This window comes from Hermetia illucens, chromosome 1 (assembly GCF_905115235.1).
Source record: "Hermetia illucens chromosome 1, iHerIll2.2.curated.20191125, whole genome shotgun sequence".
Lineage (NCBI taxonomy): Eukaryota > Metazoa > Arthropoda > Insecta > Diptera > Stratiomyidae > Hermetia > Hermetia illucens.
Window position 1 is genome coordinate 153,896,284 of NC_051849.1, and position 19,529 is coordinate 153,915,812.

Below are 19,529 nucleotides of genomic sequence, written 5' to 3' on the forward strand. Positions count from 1 at the left end.
GGAATAGCTTGGCGGTCAGTCGTGGTAAGAAAATGGCGTTTTACGAGGATATAATAGTCTATTTGCAATTTATTGTTTCCACTATAAAATATGGAAAGATGAGACTAATAAACAATGTACTGACCAATACGCACGAACGTTAAGAGCACTAGCAATAATCATCTACCCATTGGCAGGCACGTTACAGGTCTTTGTGTTAAGTAGTTGCCAGAAGGCATCACGAGACCTGTAAAGTTATGCGAGCCCCTTCCCTTCTTTCATTGAAATTTATTTTCCTTGCTCGGTGGTTTAGATTTGCTAGAATCCGTGATCGTAACCTTAATGCCAAAAGCTATTGGTCTTACCTAACCTGATAAATCACATCAGTTAGTCTTGTTAGGATTCGGCGATTAGATTTATCTATTGATAGTAACTGTTGCATGTAGTTTGCTAGGATCCTCGGAAGAGGGTCTATGGAAAGCCACAGTACCGCAATTTAGCGAAAAGCATGGAATAATCAGTATAGAGGGTTGTTTTTAGAAGTTTCGTGAAAAAGTTCGTGAATTTTAGCAATTTAAGTTCATAGCGATTCTTTGAAACGTAGCAGCAGCATTCTGTCAGCAATATCGTTTCTTATTGTCATTGACGTCTTATATTGATTGATTGACAACGTTCTACAAATATTTTTATCTGTTCATGGCATCTATCTGTTCTGGATCTGGAGAAAAGCTAAGAAGAATTAGACTGAAGGTTACGTTAAGCGCGGGTTATCCCAATATTTTTATTTCTACTGTAGCGTTTTTGTTAGTGATTCTGATTGTATATCCCTGTTGGTTTTTCCGAAGTAATATTCTCTTTACATTACTATAAGAACGCGGTACTGATAAGATGGTCGGCGATGTCACTCGAGAGTTCCAACCATTTATCAAGAATTGTGTGAAACCTGTCATCGAGTTACTTCTGTGGCTCGCGGACTTCATCTCTTAAGGTGTTATAAAGTGGAAACGGTAATGGGAAACAGGACGTAAGAGGGTCCAACGAGCTGCGATCCACGTTGTCGACCACGGCTATCTCAATAATATAATTGCCAGCTTTTAAAGGAGTGTGCCTTATCTTCATTTGCGTGAAGATGATCCATTGAACGGTAGTCCAATATATCGGCGACCAAGTGGAGAGGAAAATGCTTTCCACCTTTATATATAAAGGTTTTAGTTTTTTGGAATCTACGTGGTAAAGTACGTCATGTCTCTTTCAATAGTGATGTGCAGGCACAACATCAAGCCATCCCCAATGCTTGCTTGTCTGCACCCAAGACTCACGCGTGATTGCGTGGTCCACAGAGGCCGTCCAGGCTTTTGAACTAACCAAACGACAGCTGGCACACGCTACACTCCTATTCTGTCATGGAATACATCTCAACAGAACTATAGCACCTATGATCGTCAGTTATTACCCGCGTACATGGCAATAAAGTACTTCCGATACTCCCTAGAAGGCAGGCCGTTCACAGTGTTCACGGACAACAAGCCTCTTACCTTCGCCAAATCGGGCATCTGAGTTTCATAAGCCAGTTTACTTTGGACATCCAACATGTATCCGGCAAGAATATTGTAGTCGCAGATGCTTTGTCACGCGTTGCGGAGGCTAAAATCCCAGCCACGATAGATTTTTCGGCAAACGTCGAGGCACAGACGGGGGCTTCAGAGTCTCAGGGACAACTCCAAATACAAATTTTCGGCTCAACATCCGAAATGGTCTGCGAGACTTCTGAAAAGGGACCTAGGCCATTTATTCTGGCCTCTTTTCGCAAGGAAGTATTCCATGCAATACACAATCTTGCGCATCGAGGTATTCGGGCAATGAGTTAGCTTGTAACTAGTAGATATTTCTGGCCATCAATTAATAAGGATCTTTACTCCTGGGCCAGACAGTGCATCGCGTGTCAGAAGTGTAAAGTCACCAAGCACGTCCAGAAAGAGGTAAGCTCATTTCCTCGGTCTACAAAGCGTTTTCACACGATCCACATCGACATTATTGGCCCCTTGCGAGATTCGCATGACTTCAAGTATTGCCTCACAATCATCGATAGGTTTACGCGGTGACCTGAAGCAACACCTCTGGCCGACATTTTCGCACAATCGTGCGCCGATGCCTTTTGTCGTGAATTGATCCCACGCTTTGGTGTTCCGGCGAAGTCAATACTGAATAGGGAATGCAGTTCGAGTCTACCCTGTTCTCGGAGTTGGGCAAACTCCTGGGCTTTAAACGCCACGAGACGACTGCATGCCACCAACAATCCAATGGGATGCTGGAACGCTAGCATAGGACATCGAAGGCCGCTATAATGGCACACAATAACTCCTCGTGGTCGCAAGTGCTGCCTTTTCGTTTTACTTGGCCTACCTACAGCCCATCGCGAGGAGTTTGCCGCCAGTTCTGCGAGTTGGTATTCCGGGAGAATTTGAGACTGCCCCTGTGTTCCATACCAGGTTGGCCCTTTCCACCACTGGATTTTTGCGTTTGCCCCGGGACACCATGGCAAGATTTAAATTACCCCCCGCCATCCCGTCATTCTTCGACGAGGGCTGACACCCTGAGAGACCTGGATGTCTGCACACACGTCTTGGTTTGCGTGGATGCTTCCCGGAAGCCCTTGCAGCCACCATATAATGACCCATAAGAAGTGCTAAACAGAGGGGACCATTTCTTTAGGCTTAACGTCGGTGGCAGGTCCAAGAACGTCTCCGTGTTCAGAATAAAGCCTTTTGTGTCCGGAGCTGAGGTATCGGGGAGAAGGAGTGCACGGCTGATTTGCGCACCTAAAGTTGGCGGGCCAGGAGTCAGGTTTGTGGCTGAAGAACGGTATCAGCTGGGGTGGGGTAGTGTGGAGGCACAGGCTTATTAACATGGATTCGTCCAGGCTCCGCCAGGAAACGATGCAATTCACCACGAAGTGAAAGTCAACTGCCTGAGTGGCTCATCTATCTGTGGGTAGCAGAGTGAGAGTCACCATCCTGACGAAGCAATTGGGAAGTAAAAAGAGAAGTGAGAAGTGATGTAGAAAATAAAAAAAGCTCAGTCAAGTTTTTCTCTCCTGTACTTACTAACTCATCGGTAGTTTATATATTAATTAAATATTTATATAATCAAAACGTCATTGTTTTTTAATTATGTTTTATGAATAATAAATGATTTCGCTTACTGGGCAAAAGTGGCCAAAAATGAGCAAAAAGCCGCCATGCCGGGACCGAAACCAGTAATAGCAGTATCAGTACCTGTGTTCATAACTTGGGAACAGGCTCCCCATAATGACAAGTAGCATGACCTAAATGCTGCTAGACACGCCAAACTTTTTCTGTCAGAAACACGCATACCGAAAAGTTTATCTGGTCGAAAAGCAAGAGGACTTGCAGGAGTATTGTAGGTTTTCTGCCAGGTCATAGTTCATTAGCTGGGTCTATATTCAGAATAATAATAATCGTTGGCGCAACAATCCAATTGGATCAGGGCCTTGAAATGTATTAGAGCACTTCATTCAAGACTGTAATGGTACACTATAGGATTACTGTACCCTATAGGAGGCAATGTGGTCAGTATTGCGCTCGCTTGAGATTATTACCCTGATTTGACTCAGGTACCCATTCACAGCTGAGCCGACTGGTATCCGACGTCAAATCACGATATAAATTCCACTGCCACCAGTGAGATTTGAACCGTGATCTTCCGTACGACAGCTAGCTGCTCTAGCCACTCAGAATAGGAATTATTTAAGATGATTCGTGTCACTTCTGTAATGAGGAAGCGGAATCCACGGAGCATTTTTTAAGTGAATGCCCTGCCTATGGACGCATCAGACATCAGATCTTTGAGGCCGATATGCACCAGCAGCAACGGGTATCATCACATCCACAAACAGAAATCCTGCGTTATATTAACGAATCCAGGATATTCCGTGAGACGGGGGGTTGACTACAATGGGCCACCTATGTGTGTTTCTCACCTCACAAACATATCCACACACACATCCTGACATCAAGAGGGCATACTACACTACATATAGGCTCGTCTGCATGGGACATTTTGCTAATGGATTTCCAATTAGTGAATTGTGAAAAACCGGCGACTTGTTGCAAGATTATGACACTCTATAACATCGTTCAGTCCTTTAGGGTATGTTAGCTTTTTCCAGGTGGGCGCACGTGAGGCTTGTCGGGGGATGGGGTCTAATCCTTGTTTGTGCCAAAGTTGACCCTCATACATGGACATGTGAGCTTATGAGTCAGACACTTTCGAATGTTTACAGATCACAACAATCTCGACGGGATGCTAGCTATACCACCAGACTCAGCCTATCCTACACACTTACTTTGTGATTGCCTAGTCCTATTAAGAATTCAACAACGGACACTGGGAAAAACGTTCTTTGGTGACCTCCAAAAGATCACTAACTTTAGAGTAATAGGATTGTTATCTAAGTTTCGAAGGAAACTTTTGTTTCTTGGACCACAATTCACAGTATGTTCATTTTCCTTCTTGTTGTCAAAAGTTTGCCTATAAATTTCATGCATACATACATGTAATGACTATCTGCCAGCTTCACTTTTGTTGGGTCGTTATCTGCTCTGATTAGGAAATTTCTCTTGGCAATATTAGGCCAAATCTTAATACGAGAAAATATTTAAGATATAGCATTTCCTTTAAAATCTATAACTACAATTCTTTTTTTAGGTTAAATACTCCATCGTACAACAACCGAACCAAAAAGGAACTAAATTCACAGTTGATGAAGAAACGGGAGAAGTATCAACAAACAAAGTTTTCGATCGAGAGGGTGATGATGGAAAATTTGTATCAGTCACCGTAAAGGCCACCGATCAAGGAGAACCAAGTTTGGAAGGCGTCTGCTCCTTCACCGTTGAAATTACAGATGTAAACGACAATCCACCACTTTTCGATCGACAGGTATGAGAGATCCTCCAATAAGTTAATAGCGGACTTGGACTAATCCAATTCTTATCATTTTTCAGAAATATGTTGAAAATGTTAAGCAAGACGCTAGCATTGGTACCAATATCCTCCGAGTGTCAGCTTCTGATGAAGATGCTGATAATAATGGCGCTATTGTTTATAGTTTGAGTGCCCCGTACAATCCTAATGATTTAGAATATTTCGATATTCAAGCTGAGTCGGGATGGATTGTATTGAAAAAACCGTTGGACGTAAGTACTTCATTTCAAATAATTCTGGAAGTATGACTTACAATTGAAAACTGTTTTAAGATGTTTCAACTTGAATCTGTTAGTTAGTAGATTTGTACTAACGTTTTTTATCATTTTAATCTTCATTTATTTTTAATTTCTTCAAAAACTCAATTAATTTCAATTTAGATATTTCCTATCCTACTCTCACTATTTTATTTATCTTTATTTAGTTTTGTATGGTTGGGATGATTGTATGGAATGTGTGTTCAAATAATTTCAATAGTTTAATTCTCTAATCAGATTCTAGGTGTTTTCATATCTAAAATATAGGACAATTAATTTAACTGAAAATAATACATTCGTAGTATTTAATCATTCTACATGGCTGCCGCAGAAAGTACATTGAATAAATGGCCTAATAAAGACAATTATCGGAAAGCATTGATACGGTTTTCTCGGTATTTTATCGTGAGCCTTAGGCCATATTAGTCTAAGTCTTTAAAACTAAGATTGCAGATTATGTCTAGGTATATATTGATTAAAGACGATAGTATTCGTACAACGACTAGGACACTAATGATAATTTTCAGTTGTTTTCAGCGCACATTTAAATTTTATTTTATTTATCGATTCTAGGATATTACTTTAGTTAATTTAGAATTATCCCGTGTACTAGGTTATCAACCAAAAAATTTTAAATATCTAAAAGTTGTAACCATCGAATTTAGGAAAATCGGCATTGTAATATGTTTTTTGTTCTTTTTTCGGGCGCACCATTAATTTATGCTAAGTTAATTGTTTTTTTTTCTACCTTGGTTAGGTAAATAATCCAAGATTTATGTTTTTTTTCGAATAATTTTACCTTTTTGTTTTGTTATTATGTGATTTATATGTTTTTATTTGATATTTTATTTAGTAAAACCAAAATAAACTATCTGTACACTTGTACACATCCCTTATGAGAACATTTATGCTTTTATGTTGTTTTCTATATATCATATTTACTGTGTATTGAATCTCCCAGGGAACATATTCCTTTATACGACCGCTTCTTCTAACGTACTTCAATTGTCTGTCTGTTGGGCTTTCGGATCCATCTTCGATTTCCAAATTTTTTCACTCAAATAAGCAACTTTCTTTCGGCTGAAAACTGTGTGGTTTCTGTTTTGTTTGATATCTGGATTGCGTATCATATTCGTAAGCCCAAGTGTCGCCTCCAGTAGTGACTCGTCTTATAAATGTTGAGTCAAATTCAGTCAAGAATTTTTCTTTTTTTTTCAACGCAAAATTTAATACAAACTCGTTGCGAATTCATTGCCACTTCTAAATATGTAAAGAATCGAGAACACACGCACAGATAGATGTATTCAACGATTTTGGTCAAGGTGGTATAACGTGGTAATCTAAACGGAAGCCACGATCGAGAGAAGAGGATTGAGTTGGACCTTATATTTTCATGAATAAGTTGTAGATTATATTTCTGTTCTCAAGCAAGAGTGTAGACTCGTTTTCTCGTTATTATGTGGTACTCCTGTTATTTAAAAAGTCTCTAGTACTCATACAATCCAGAGAAAGTAAGAAAGTTATTTTCACCCCAGATGTGCTTTGCAGTTAGAGAGGAAGATAATCCATTACCATGTGCGCGCTGAGCAGCAGATCCAATGAAGAAAATCTAGTTCAATATCATACCTAGGTATGACGCGACGATTTCTTGCCTTTCATGAATAAGTGCTCTTCACCCGATTACGTCAAAAGAAGGCATTCCTTCCAGTTCATTGATGATGTCGACCTAAGGAGGTTTGGAGGAAAACATCTTGGAGTTATCCCTACTGGTATTGTCTTGTTCATTGAACATAATCGTTGAAGCGGATCAAGCGTCTAGACAAGTAGTCTATTCTTGAGTGTCCTTGGGGCTTTCTTTATATTGACAATTACCTCGTTGCAACAGGTTTTTTCATAATTGATTACAGCTTATTCAACAATTTCATTTCGCTTTCGTATTGCGTGCTTAACGAGTTTTCCAGAAATCTGCGGCAATTCTTATCTAGACAGGCAACCAAATCCTAGGGAAAAACTCCACACAAGGTAAAAGTTATGGGCTTCCTCCAATTTCAAAATTAACCCATTTTTATCTCATTTCTTATCTCTCTTCGTAGGTACCCCGAGAAAACTCCGGGCCTGGAAAATCACTTCTTTCGACTCTCCTCTCAAAATATTTGTTTGCGGCGTGTTACGCATTCACCATTAAGCAGAAGGGTTTGAAAGTTTCCCCGAGTTTTAAGACAAACCTCGACAAATGTGACCAGTTTAACTTTTCCAGAATCTCAAATGCATTCGACACATCTAAACAGTCAAAAGTGTTTTTAATTGCCTCTGAAGGCTGCCTATTCCGCTAGAACTTTTTGCAATATTTGATTACCATTAAAAACTGTAATTATCAGGTTGAAATGTGGAACCATTGCCGAGATTCAGGATATGCTTATCTACCACAAAAATCGGAATTGAACGAACTTTGTTTGGAGTCCCATTTGCAGTGCTCTTTAAGAAAAACTTGCACTTTTGTATTTTAAACTTCTTCTTCGAGACACTGAAACTTTCTCCACAAAACAGCTGAAGCCAGTTCGCTAAGTACTTGTGCTCTACAGGCAGGGTCAAAGGCAGAAAAATCGACCCAGGGGTCTCATTGTACAGCGGCACGCTTACGAAAGCACTCCAGCCCATCGTCGATTGATTTACGACTAGCGTTGAGAGGAAACTTTTTGACTGCATTTTTATCGCTTTCTTCAGCCCATCACGATACGATTTGCGCAGGCTGTCGACTCGATTTGTGCCCATAAGGAATGATCCAATGGATTCAGGTCTGAATTGCCGCGTGTCCACTCCTCCCTACGGAGAAACGTAGCAGCAAGAATTATACGCAGGAAGAGCAACTTCAGCTGCAAAGGGGCACGGCGTATCATTGTGAAGTTGCCACGCGGGCGCACACCGATGCACTACACGCTATTAACACCAGCCATTATGCGCAGAATTTCGTCGACATAAAATTTAAAAAAAAAAATGTCCTGGGAGCTGAATCTCCTGGGCAGTCTTCTTGTGTGGCACATTGCACTGAAGCCAGGCATGAATCGTTCAAGCCTTATACCCTGGGGCGGAGTCTTGTTGGAAGATCCATTTCTTCCCTTCGAAAATTTGCATATTCAACGATTTAACCACTTCCTCTCTCCAACATTTTATATACCAAAGCGGAAGTTTTTACTTATTTCTCACAAAAACATTGGTGAAACCATATTGCAAATTGACTCCGAGCCAGAGCATTACGTTCAAAGGTATCCGCGCTGGAGACATGCCACTTTCTCCCTGGCTTGATCGAACGTATAAACGATCGTCTTGTTCATTGACTGCCTCTTAAATATTGAATATTTACTAATCTGTGACGAGATATTCGCGATTGGCGCCGCTTCTGTATGACTCCAAAATTGCCTTAGCTATCACGCGTCTGATCTCTACTATGTAATGTGTTAGAAAGTTCCTTGAGATCAAGATGAGATGCTTACAGAGCTCTGAGGACTATTCGTTGGCGTGAAAGTTCAAAGCCTTCGTCCGCTGGCCGCGACCTCCAATTGCCAAATCCTCCCAGTGACTTGTAGTCGTCGTATATCCTGTCCTAAGATCTTTTTCGTGGTTTTCCTTGTGGCCGTGTGATTCAAGTTTTACCCTTTAGCGTGCGCGTTCTGCATGGCTTGCTCACTGCCGCACTCTTAGACGATTTTGTCATCTTCCAAGTTTCACGGCGAACCACTAATACCGATTTGGTAATAGTTCTCTGTGCCACCGAATTCTGTTGTTTTCCTTGTCATCTTTTCTCAGAGGTGAGTGGTTTTACGTAATTTCTAGGTTATATTTCCCTATTGTCATGTTTTACCGTGTAGCCACTGATGTTTTTGTTTTGGCCTCGTTGATCATTAATCCAGGTTTCTTTACTACCGACTCCAGATCTGGAAAAGTTTCTTTGACTTCGTATGACTTCACTAGATGAATTAGCTGCTACTGCCTTGGGTGGTTATTATTTACAGTAAATTCCCTTCTTTATCTACGTTCAGCTTCTGCCTTTTTTAGCCATTGGTGCATCTGTTTTATATTTCATGGTAAATCTCAACCCGGAGACTTCAAACCCAGCCTTTATCATCCAGTTAATTTCGCTTTCATAGATTTCTACTTCTTCGGATGAAGGTATGTTATTACTACCATGACATCATCTGTGAATCCTACGACAACGCTTTGAGAAGGTGCTGGAGGTGGTAAGAGATCATCTTACATTGTGCTTTATCACAGAGACCTGAGAACAGACCTCTGTGAAATACGTTCTTCAATATTGTACATCTTCGACGGTTCGTCAGAATCATAGAGTCGCTCTGTCTGCCTCACGCGGTTTTCTCAGGAATGGCGGCACAAAATTTGATGGAAAAGTTGAAACTGTGAACCCACATGTTTGCAATGAATGACAGCGTTCTATGTTTAGTTTTAAGGTCGTCATACAGGCGAAAAGGGTGCAATTCGCCCCTCCTGGATATAGCCATATGGGGTATCAAACGAAAGGTCTCAATAATTGCTTTTTGAGCAAGGTTTAGCTTTCAAATTAGTTGCAAATTGGGAAAGTGACGAATTTGAAAGTTGTCACATAAATTAAGGAGTTTTTCTCAAAAACTACCCCGCCCCAAAACACCCTTCAAACCGATTTCTACTACAATAATATTAATCATTCGAAACCCTTTTTAAGTTTAAATTTTTATTTATTGGAGACTTCACTTCCCTTCTACATCCTAGAACTTTATTGAAAATCACATCCGTTTGTGAATGCGTTAATATGGGAAGCGTGTCAAACTTATAACTCATTCCACCACCGACCATTGTGATTATTTGTTTTGTTGAAACTGTTCTGCGGTACCTCTGAGCGTCTGATCATGTCCAATTTTTGGGTTAAAATTCCGTAGTATCCGTTCCATGTTGTTTGAGGGTAATGTATCGTATGAACGTTCTAGAGTACTATAAGTTCTTTCTTGTTCTTCTCATCTTTGTCCTCAGACATTTAATCGCACAGACTTCCTCGTTGAGTTAAGAGTTGTGGACAATTAACGCCTCTCTACCTCTTTATGGTTTCCAAATAATTGTAAGGAGAATGTACGGTCGGATGTCATTCATCGTGCATTCAAACGGACAATTCGAAACTTTTTAAAAAAGTTCTGTCCACGAACCTCTTCTGTTAAGTGCGCGAACGTTTCGAGATTCAATAGAATATTCTTTTTTTGCCGAAGTTTTTACCATTGTTCCGATATCTTCCGAGGTCATGTTTGTGGTTTTGCAACTTTAAGGTTTTTCATAGGTCGGTCACCTTTCGGCAATCCATAATGCAGGAGGGCCGAAGTCTACTTTATTTTGTTTCCATCTCTCCCGTTGGATTTTAATGTCCAGGAATATCGTTTCTCAAGGCTAGACTAATAGATCCGTACTCAAGTTGGACATCATCTTCATAGATGATACGGTGCTAAACTATAGGTCCTCTTTTCTTCCATGCTCAGCTTAAGGACCTATTCGTTGCACATTTAGCTGGACGGTTACAATTCCCCTTTCACATATAGGCCTATATAGTAAATATGATATTACGAAAACGACACTGCGAGTTTTCTCATAAGTTAGCCATTTTTTAACTTCATATTTAGCGCCAATTATTTTGTATATTACGTAGTTTTTTATTCATATTTTTCTTTTAATTTCAAAATAGAAACAATGCTTTGTTTTTAAATTATAATTATATTCATAATCAATTTTCTCTATTCATATCGACCATCGAGGGAACTAATTAGCATCCCATTAGACTATTTTTGAAATTCATCTCTACGATGCAACAATTTTTTTTGTTATGGCAGCATTTATTAGCAAAGATAGAGACAAGGAGTAAACCACCTCTAGTGGATGTTGAACTATTCTTTTTGCTATACATTTTATTTTTTTTGACGTTAAGCAATCGATTTTTTTGAAAAGTTTTCAGCAAAATCATCAAACATCTTGTATGCGGGTACATGCTTTTCAGGATGGCACTTTAAAATTTTAGATACTTGTATGCATTCATTAGGTATCTACTCTTTTACGTTTGGGACTTTGATCTAGTTACAATTTTTTTTTTCATTTAAATAGGATGTAGATCATTGTATTACGATTATAAGATCTAAATCACATTTTTTTGGGACTAAACATTTTGTGAATGAAGAGAATTTTGCAACTCTATATATAGATAAATATTTTTGTTGGTGTTGTGGTAATTCAATTTAATTTTTAACACATATTTTTGTACGTTGTTGCTCGAATATGGTGGATATGTATTTTGAAGATTTTCAATTTAGAGTAATGCGAGTCGTCTTTATCAACAACGAGGATTTGAAACATTTTACGTCTTTTGAAAATAAAATAGAAAATTTTGATTCAGATAAAATCCACCATATTCAAATTATTAGACATTTAAAAGTGACATTTTCGCATCATGTTTGGGGCACTGCATATCCAAAACTCTCTGGTAAGAAGGTCTATTGAAAAGGACAAAGGCTCCGAACAACTTGTCATCGACCAGAATGAATTTGTGAAATTTCGAAACGATCAACGAATTTTTGAGCGTCGTTTCTGTCTCGTTTAAAAGAAATGCGTCGATACCGTTGTTAATGGCGATTATACGATTTTTTTCCTTAAGGAAGTTTTTTGTTACATTTTTCTATTCTTAATAGTTTTATTCTCCAGGTTGAATTCTTTGACTCTTTGATTGTTACTTCTGAATTTTTATACTAATATTTTAAATAAGGAAACAGTTTATGGTTTAGTAATTTCTCCCATTTTTCTATTGTAATGGAGCAAGAATTAAGTTTTAGTAAATATCCTTTGAGCAATTTTTGAGTCTACCGTTTTCTGCTCCAATCTTTATCTGCAAGAAAACTTAAGTGTACACAACATCAGCCAATATTTAAAGGTTAAATTTGAATAATTGTTTTCAAGGTGATTAGTTTTCATATGGGTCTTGCATGTGTGATTATGTTGCTATTTTTTTGTCTTTATTTTCTCATAGATTTACTGAAAATTCATAATGGTCGATTTTTCCAAAGAATATATTTTAGATAAAGGGCTCACCAAGCTTTGATTACCAAATGCTCATTTGATTTTCTCATAAATTTCACTTAGACCATTATGAATGATGAGGAAATTCTTTAATTTCAGGGTTTTGTTAAGGTTTTTCTCATTTCAATTATTTTAATTTAGAATATCAGTTTCATTATTTTCATTAAATGCACCACGTTTTTTATCATTTCGTGTCTTTGGAACCAAAATTTAAAAAGGCAAAATTAAATAATATACAAAAAGGTATAATAAGAGAGATCTATAAAGTATTATGGAAAAGGGGTGGAAATAAATCCATATAACATATTTTTTCTTTCATACATTTCATATATCAATTGACGTTTGCAAACGTATATAATCAAATAATGTTTTGGTCAACAAAACGTTCAGGGGTGCTACCCTGTAAGTAACCAAGTAAATAATTTAAAAGAATTATATAAGCATAATATTAACCATAGTCAGTGATTATTATTGCTAGTGAATAATTGCGCTATTCCGGTCCAGGACTCATTTGCTAATAAATTTCATGTAAATAGAGCTACATGTGAATCATTCTCATCTGCAATATCTGTGGTAGCCAAAAAGGGTCATTTTATAGTAAATTAACAATTTCTCTATTGAAGCAAATGTGATTTTAAACTTACTGATCACGTGTTAGTTTTGTTTCGTTTAAAATCACATTTTGAGGTGATGTTTAACCAAGAAATTTTAATGAAACATAACTATTTAAGAGTATTTTAACTAATTATTGTAATTTTTAGGTAAATCATCTTGGATATATTCGTTTGAGAAATCATATTCAATTAAATTATTGTTTCATTTTAATTTTTATTTATTCCTTTTTTTAGATTCTTTTTTTTCATTTTTTATTTTATTTTTGTGCTATAAGTTTACTTTATTATTCATTCAGCCTAACATCCATGCATGTATACATAAAGAACTAATTGATTTTGTATTTACTATATATTGAAACGACAAACGAACTAGAATGCCTGACATTTTCCCGGGAATTCTCGTGATATAGGAAAAGTTCTAGTCTCTACTGTTGCGACTCGATCATATATCAATAGGTTTTCATGTACATAGTTAAGAAATTTATAAAGTCTGAATATCAGTTTAAATACTTAAAACTCATCCGCCACAGTACAAGATGATTAAAATTTCTTTTAGATCCATTCTATTATTGTTATTTTATATTTTATAGTTTATCATCTAGAACATTAACGGCAACAATCAGTATTCGATCTAGGCCTGCCTTAGTAAGAAACTCCAGACATTCCGCTTTTGCGTCGACCTTCACTAATTCGATGTCTTTAAAAACTGTCTAGCATCTTGACATACGCCATCGCTCCATCAGAGGCAGAGTCTATCACATTTCCTTTTTCCACCGTAGATATTGCCCTTATGAACTTTCCCGTTTGGATCATTCTCACCCATATGGAATTAATGACCCACCTGGAACAGTATATTGAGCCGGATTTTTTTCACGACCAGGCGGTCATGGTACCACTCACAAATTTCATGGTTTTATTCCAGTCTATCTGGTCCATCGTCCTGTAAAGGGCCAAAAATTCTCCGGAGGATTTTTCTTTCGAAAGTCGCTAAGAGTTCGCAATTTTTCTTACTAAGAAACCAAGTCTCGGCGGAATACATGGGACAGTACGAGCTTTGGATCCATGGTAAGATGTTTCGAGGAAAACAGTTTTTGTATGCTGAAATAGGCTCTGTTGGCTACCAAACACCCATGCGCCGATTTCATCTTCGTAGTTGTTATTGGTTGTGATTTTCGACCCCAGGTGGGAGAAATTATCGACAGCCTTTATCTAATTGTAGTCTCCTCCTAGTTCTCAATTCACCAGTGCCATTTGTTGCTGCTTTTGTTTCTGGTGCTGACGTTGTCACCATGTACTTCGCCTTGTTTTCATTAATGTGCAGCCCAAGATCTCGCGTTTCCTGCTGGAGCTAGATGAAGGCAAACTGTAAATTTCGACTTGTTCTTTCCATAATGTTAATATTGTGAGCAAAGGTCAGTCGTTGGGTGGACTTGAAGAGGATAGTGCCTCTCAGATTTACATCAGCATCGCATATTACCTTTCCCAGGGCCAGGTTAAAAAGAATGCATGATATGACATCCCCTTATCTTAGACCGTTGTTGATGTTGAACGGTTTCGAGAATGAGCCTGCTGTTTTTGCTTGGCCTCGCGCATTGGTCAGGGTCAGCCTAGTCAATCTTATCAGTTCTGGATGCTGAATTCTCTTATGGCCTTGTACAGTGTTACCCTGGGTATGCTATCATAGGCGGCCTTTAAATCTTCCTTTCCCCTTTTTTCCACCAATTTCCAAAAAAAAACTCGTTTTTAAAAAGTAGTAATTAATATCTTTCATTTGATACTAAACCTGGTTATAATCAAAGAAATAGATTTGATGCCTACATTGACTTTGTGTTACCCTTAAAATAAATTTCGGGCATAATCGAAAGAAGATTGTTTTTTTCCTCCAAGTATTGTATAAGATGAATGGCCATCAGTACACCCCCTGCAACTAGTTTCACTGTCCGCATATTTTGCGAAAATTGGGAAGCGGGAATTTAAATGTGCGATATTCGGAGTTTAGCAAGCCTAGCTACTAGAATTGAAGAAAAATCGCTACAATATCTGTATATAATAAAAAGCCCAAAAGACCAGCCGAAACAACGGTGGCTTGATATGCTGGATGGAGAATTGAAAGCCTCATGACTGCATCCAGATGAGGCGTTTGACAGAGGAAGTTGGCGCAACCGATCACGACGAGCCGACCTCACTTCTGAACAGAACAAAGGCTAAAAAAAGAAGACTCAAGGCTATTATACATTCCGGACGAGTCTACCCTTCTTACTAAAAAGTACTTTTCTCTTGATCAACAAACCTAAAAAAGAGTTTCATTCTACTCTTGATACTCGGGGGCATTTTAGAGATTTTTATCGTCCGCCTCTGAAAACGATACGCGAGGAAAAATGTTTTTGCACTATCACGACCGATTTTGTAGACGAAATCAATGAATACTTTGCAGAAGGTAGTTGCTCCTTCTACGATATATAGCAAATTTGATGCCTATGCATATAATCACATAGTAGCATTGACTAGTGAAACTTGCTAATAACTTGAACCCTTGGAGAAAAGATATGCAGTCTTAATTCATACATTAACATTGTTTTTGCCAACCAGCAGGTTTCTCAAAGAATTACTCCGAGTTTCCTACAGAAATCACGGCGGAAATTCAAGCAGTTACTGACACTTTACTTGGTTTGGTTTGGGATTTGCGGAGTTTTCGCGAGTTTCCGCAATGTTAATTTTAATAATTTCAAAAAAGAGCATAATGGGGGCTTCGAATAATTTTTACAACGTCCCCGGGTTCTCGCACAGTTTTCACCTCGGTTCTAGAATTTCTCGCTACTGCTCTGCCTACAGTATTTTTAGGGTTTTTTTTCATGGGAATTAGAAACATCCTCTTTGACTGTAATCCCACTATAATGAATATGTGCGATATATGCACTTTCCGTAGCATACGAATGGGCGGAATTACAATAAAAACGAAGAACGTTTGTGGTTTTGCGATACTCCTCAAAGGAATGAACATTTCATATTTTTTGCTTCGGTGCTTCTAAATTTATATATTTGGCCTTTATTTTGATCGCAATTGTGATGCGGCCTTCAACTGAGAACTATCCACGTCATGTCAACGTATATGTCTAATCAACGTTTGCTTGTTTTTAAAACTGCTTCGTCACGTGTTTGGGTACATTTGATAGATGTATTCCCTGCTTTGTCATCCCATTTGGGTTTACCTGAATAGAATAAGCCAGATCTGCTACTTGAACATTGTTGATGACCGTATAACACACAGGCTTATCTTGATTTGGTCTTGTGTGCGATCACGTGATGTGGCTTATCTATTTATTATAAATAAATAAGGACAAATGGCGCCCAACGCGGGCCTCCTAAAGGTGACATCAATTTTTAATATCGATCTGCAAAATTCAGATGGTGATTTTCCTCTCAAAAGTGATTCCAAGGTTTAACTTTCCCGCAAGTTCGTCCTTACGGGATGTCTATATGCCTTTCTATTAGCTTTTAGTCCATATGGACATTTGCAAGCTCATAAATGTTGGTCATTCAGTTCTTTTAACACGGTCGGCTAATTTTCGACAAATTTGACTGTATGACTTTTCAATCCTCTGTTTTGGAAGTGCCTAGAAAAATTTTTGATGCGCGGATTATGCCCCACACTGGAATTTGTAGCAACGAAGTAAATCTTTAGTGTAGCAGTACTAGTCAGGCAAAAGTTACTTGCCTTCAAAAACTAGAAACAATGATTAACGGTTTCGTCCAGAGCAGAGGTAACTCATCAGACGCCGCCTCACCCTTTCCCTGGGAGCAACGTAACCGAAAGTAGCAGCAGATGGAAATCGCTCCTTTTTATATAATTACAAACACAAGTGTGCGAATTATATCCAACTTAAAACCTCCAGTACTTTAACTCTAGGCCAGGCTAAAGCTAGCTATCCCTAACAGAACATTACTTGCTTTGTTTCCCATAGGATAAGGATAAGGAAAGAAGCGACTTTGTGTTGACGAACGTGTTTGGAAGTGCTGGGAATGATTCGTTCGGTATCGGTAGGTTTTCTGTAAATTCCTATGTTTTTTGCCTTTTGTTTTCACCTCAATAATAGATCTGTTACTTGCCCTTCCTTTCCTATCTCCAAGGTGAATTGGGTATTTGAATGCAGTCTATTAAAAGAGTTAAGCGTATTCTCGAATTCATATTTTCCGAAGATAGCGCAGATGTTATGTACATCCAAAACCCTGGAATCGGACCGGCCGAAATTGACTTTCTCCAGGTTGGCCATGAAGATTTTGCTGATGCACGGAGAGAGGGATTTCCCATCGAGGCTCCTTTTAGCTGCTGATAATACTCGGCTCTAAAAGTGAAGTAATTTTCCTCCATGCATACTCTGACCAGCGTCATATATGATTTTACTTTACCTTTCCTTCCTTCCTTCCTTTCGGGCATCCTCAGATCTCAGACGAAGACACCTTGGCAATGTTTTCTTCTATGAAGAATCTGCACACTCTCTGCCTCTGGAGAATTTTTCAGATTCGCTAAAGCCTGCGCACACCGTAGGCGGGAAGCCCTTGAATAGGCAATTTACTGGGATAGTACAATGGGCCTAACAATGGCCTGAGTGCTCGGAGCGGCGGCTCCCCCCAGTAAACTAAACTAACTAACTTACCTGTCCATTGTGGATCACAATTCGTAGACCTGTGGATTCAGGTGGTGCGAACTTGGAATGTTTTGCTTTTTTAGGTCTTGAATGAAGTGCTCTAACACACTTCAAGGCCCTGGTCGAATATGGATTCTTGCGCCAACGGCAATTCCTCACTGACAATTGAGCCTTCAAAGAAATATCAAACGCGAATGCTGGGGTTTTCTTACGTTCGATTACGGCGTGTTGGTCGAACCGTTTAGTTTTTCATTTGAAGCCTAAACGTTAACGTTTTAACCGTGATTTTCTTGTATTCCGGATTATAAAGCGCATCTATACTAGGATGAGCTAACAAAAAGGCAAGCAATCGTATGTCGACCGATACTTTGATAAAGTTGCATAGCAGCGCGGATGGATCTTAACCACCTTTCGTCAATATTCTGACCTGACGATATTGGCCTCTATTTCGTGTTTGGAATAATGAAAAACTTGATTTTTCTTATTCGCTCGTGTTGACATTTTTATTTTTGCAAATACCGATATTTCGGGAACCACTTGTTCCCTTCATCAGTGCTAAAAAGTCTAGCAGAATTGTTATCAACACCAGCGAATAAGAAAAAAACAAATTTTTCATTATTTCAAATAATTAATCGCTAGAAATACCGCATAATTACACTCAGATCTATTTTGTTCTTGATCGCAGATCTTCATTTGGGCTTGAGTCGAAACACAAAACGTAGATCACGATCAGTTGTTTGGGTGATACCAGCAACCTTGCTTTCGGATTATAATATAGTTGGGAAGCGCTTCAATATTTGTGTGAAATAAGATCAATGCAGATTTTAGTTTTTCTGATTCGAGCAGTAATCTGCGTAGAACTGAGTGGTTTAAAAATCTCGGATCCATGCTATCTGCCAGTGGAGAACTGCGTTATGAAATTGCGTCACGCATTAATGCAACCTGGATAAAGTGGCGTTCCACAACTAGTCTTCTTTGTGATCGGCGTATCAACAAACGTCTCAAACCTAAAATTTACCGCAATGTCGTTCGTCTTGTCGCTCTCTATCGTTCTGGGTATTGGTCGACTATAAAAGACAATGAACGGGGTCTTGTGGTAATGGAGATGAAGATGTTGCGTTGAACTAGTAACGTGACACATTTTGATCATATCCGCGACCGATATGGAGTTGCACCAATCGTGGAAAAATTACAATTTTCGATGTTATGGTTACGTAATTCGCACTAACGAGAATTCACTCGCAAAGACTGGTCTGAATATTCAAGTCCTTGGTCATCCCATCCCATCCCGATGGGATTTAAAACGCTCGCGATTGCATTCAGATCAGTCATTTGATAAAATCAAATGGCGAAATCGATCATGACGAGCCGACCCCGTTTTTGAACGGAAAATTGGCCTTCCGATCTTCTTCCTAAATACTCCATAAAAACCTGGAAAACCTGAAACTACCACAAGGCGACCATCAAGTCCAGTGGTTTTAAGTAGCTTTGTACTGATGAAGGGGGTAAGTCGCTCCTGAAATATATATTTACATTTAAAACTAAAAATTCTAGTTTGGAGGAAGCTACCCCTTGTCTGTCAATTTAGGGCTAGACTACAAGTAGCAGACAAAAACCTAATTTCTTCTCAATTAGGTTTTAAGAGGTGAAATTGAGTTTTAGTAATCCATGGAGGGTTAGAAATTGTTCGTTCCCACAGCCCCTTTCAAGTGCAATATTTAATTACTTTTTGTATCGATCGATCGAGGATCACTCGCCACCAGACTGGATTTGTTAATACACTGAATTCACTTCGGCATTAGTATCCATTTATCTATACCATTTCCTGTTTATGGTAACACTTTTATCTTCGTTCTTAAACCAGATTTGGGATCATCTGTGCATGTGAATAATTTCATTTCAGTTGTTCCGCTTGGTTAAGGTGATTCCAA

The 19,529-nt window shown here is 38.7% G+C and overlaps 1 protein-coding gene across 7 annotated transcripts in view; it reads left to right on the forward strand.

Moving 5' to 3' along the window:
* The window catches only part of LOC119647833 (neural-cadherin), a 1,165,868-nt gene that overhangs the window by 289,575 nt on the left and 856,764 nt on the right, over positions 1-19,529 (forward strand). For 5 of the 7 annotated variants that reach the window (XM_038049090.1, XM_038049099.1, XM_038049114.1 and 2 more), the window contains exons 6-8: positions 4,708-4,941; positions 5,007-5,198; positions 12,729-12,740. In XM_038049090.1, the coding sequence (XP_037905018.1) occupies positions 4,708-4,941; positions 5,007-5,198; positions 12,729-12,740 (438 nt within the window). The remainder of the gene's footprint in view (positions 1-4,707; positions 4,942-5,006; positions 5,199-12,728; positions 12,741-19,529) is intronic. The other 2 variants (XM_038049128.1, XM_038049121.1) reach the window with 1 other exon arrangement.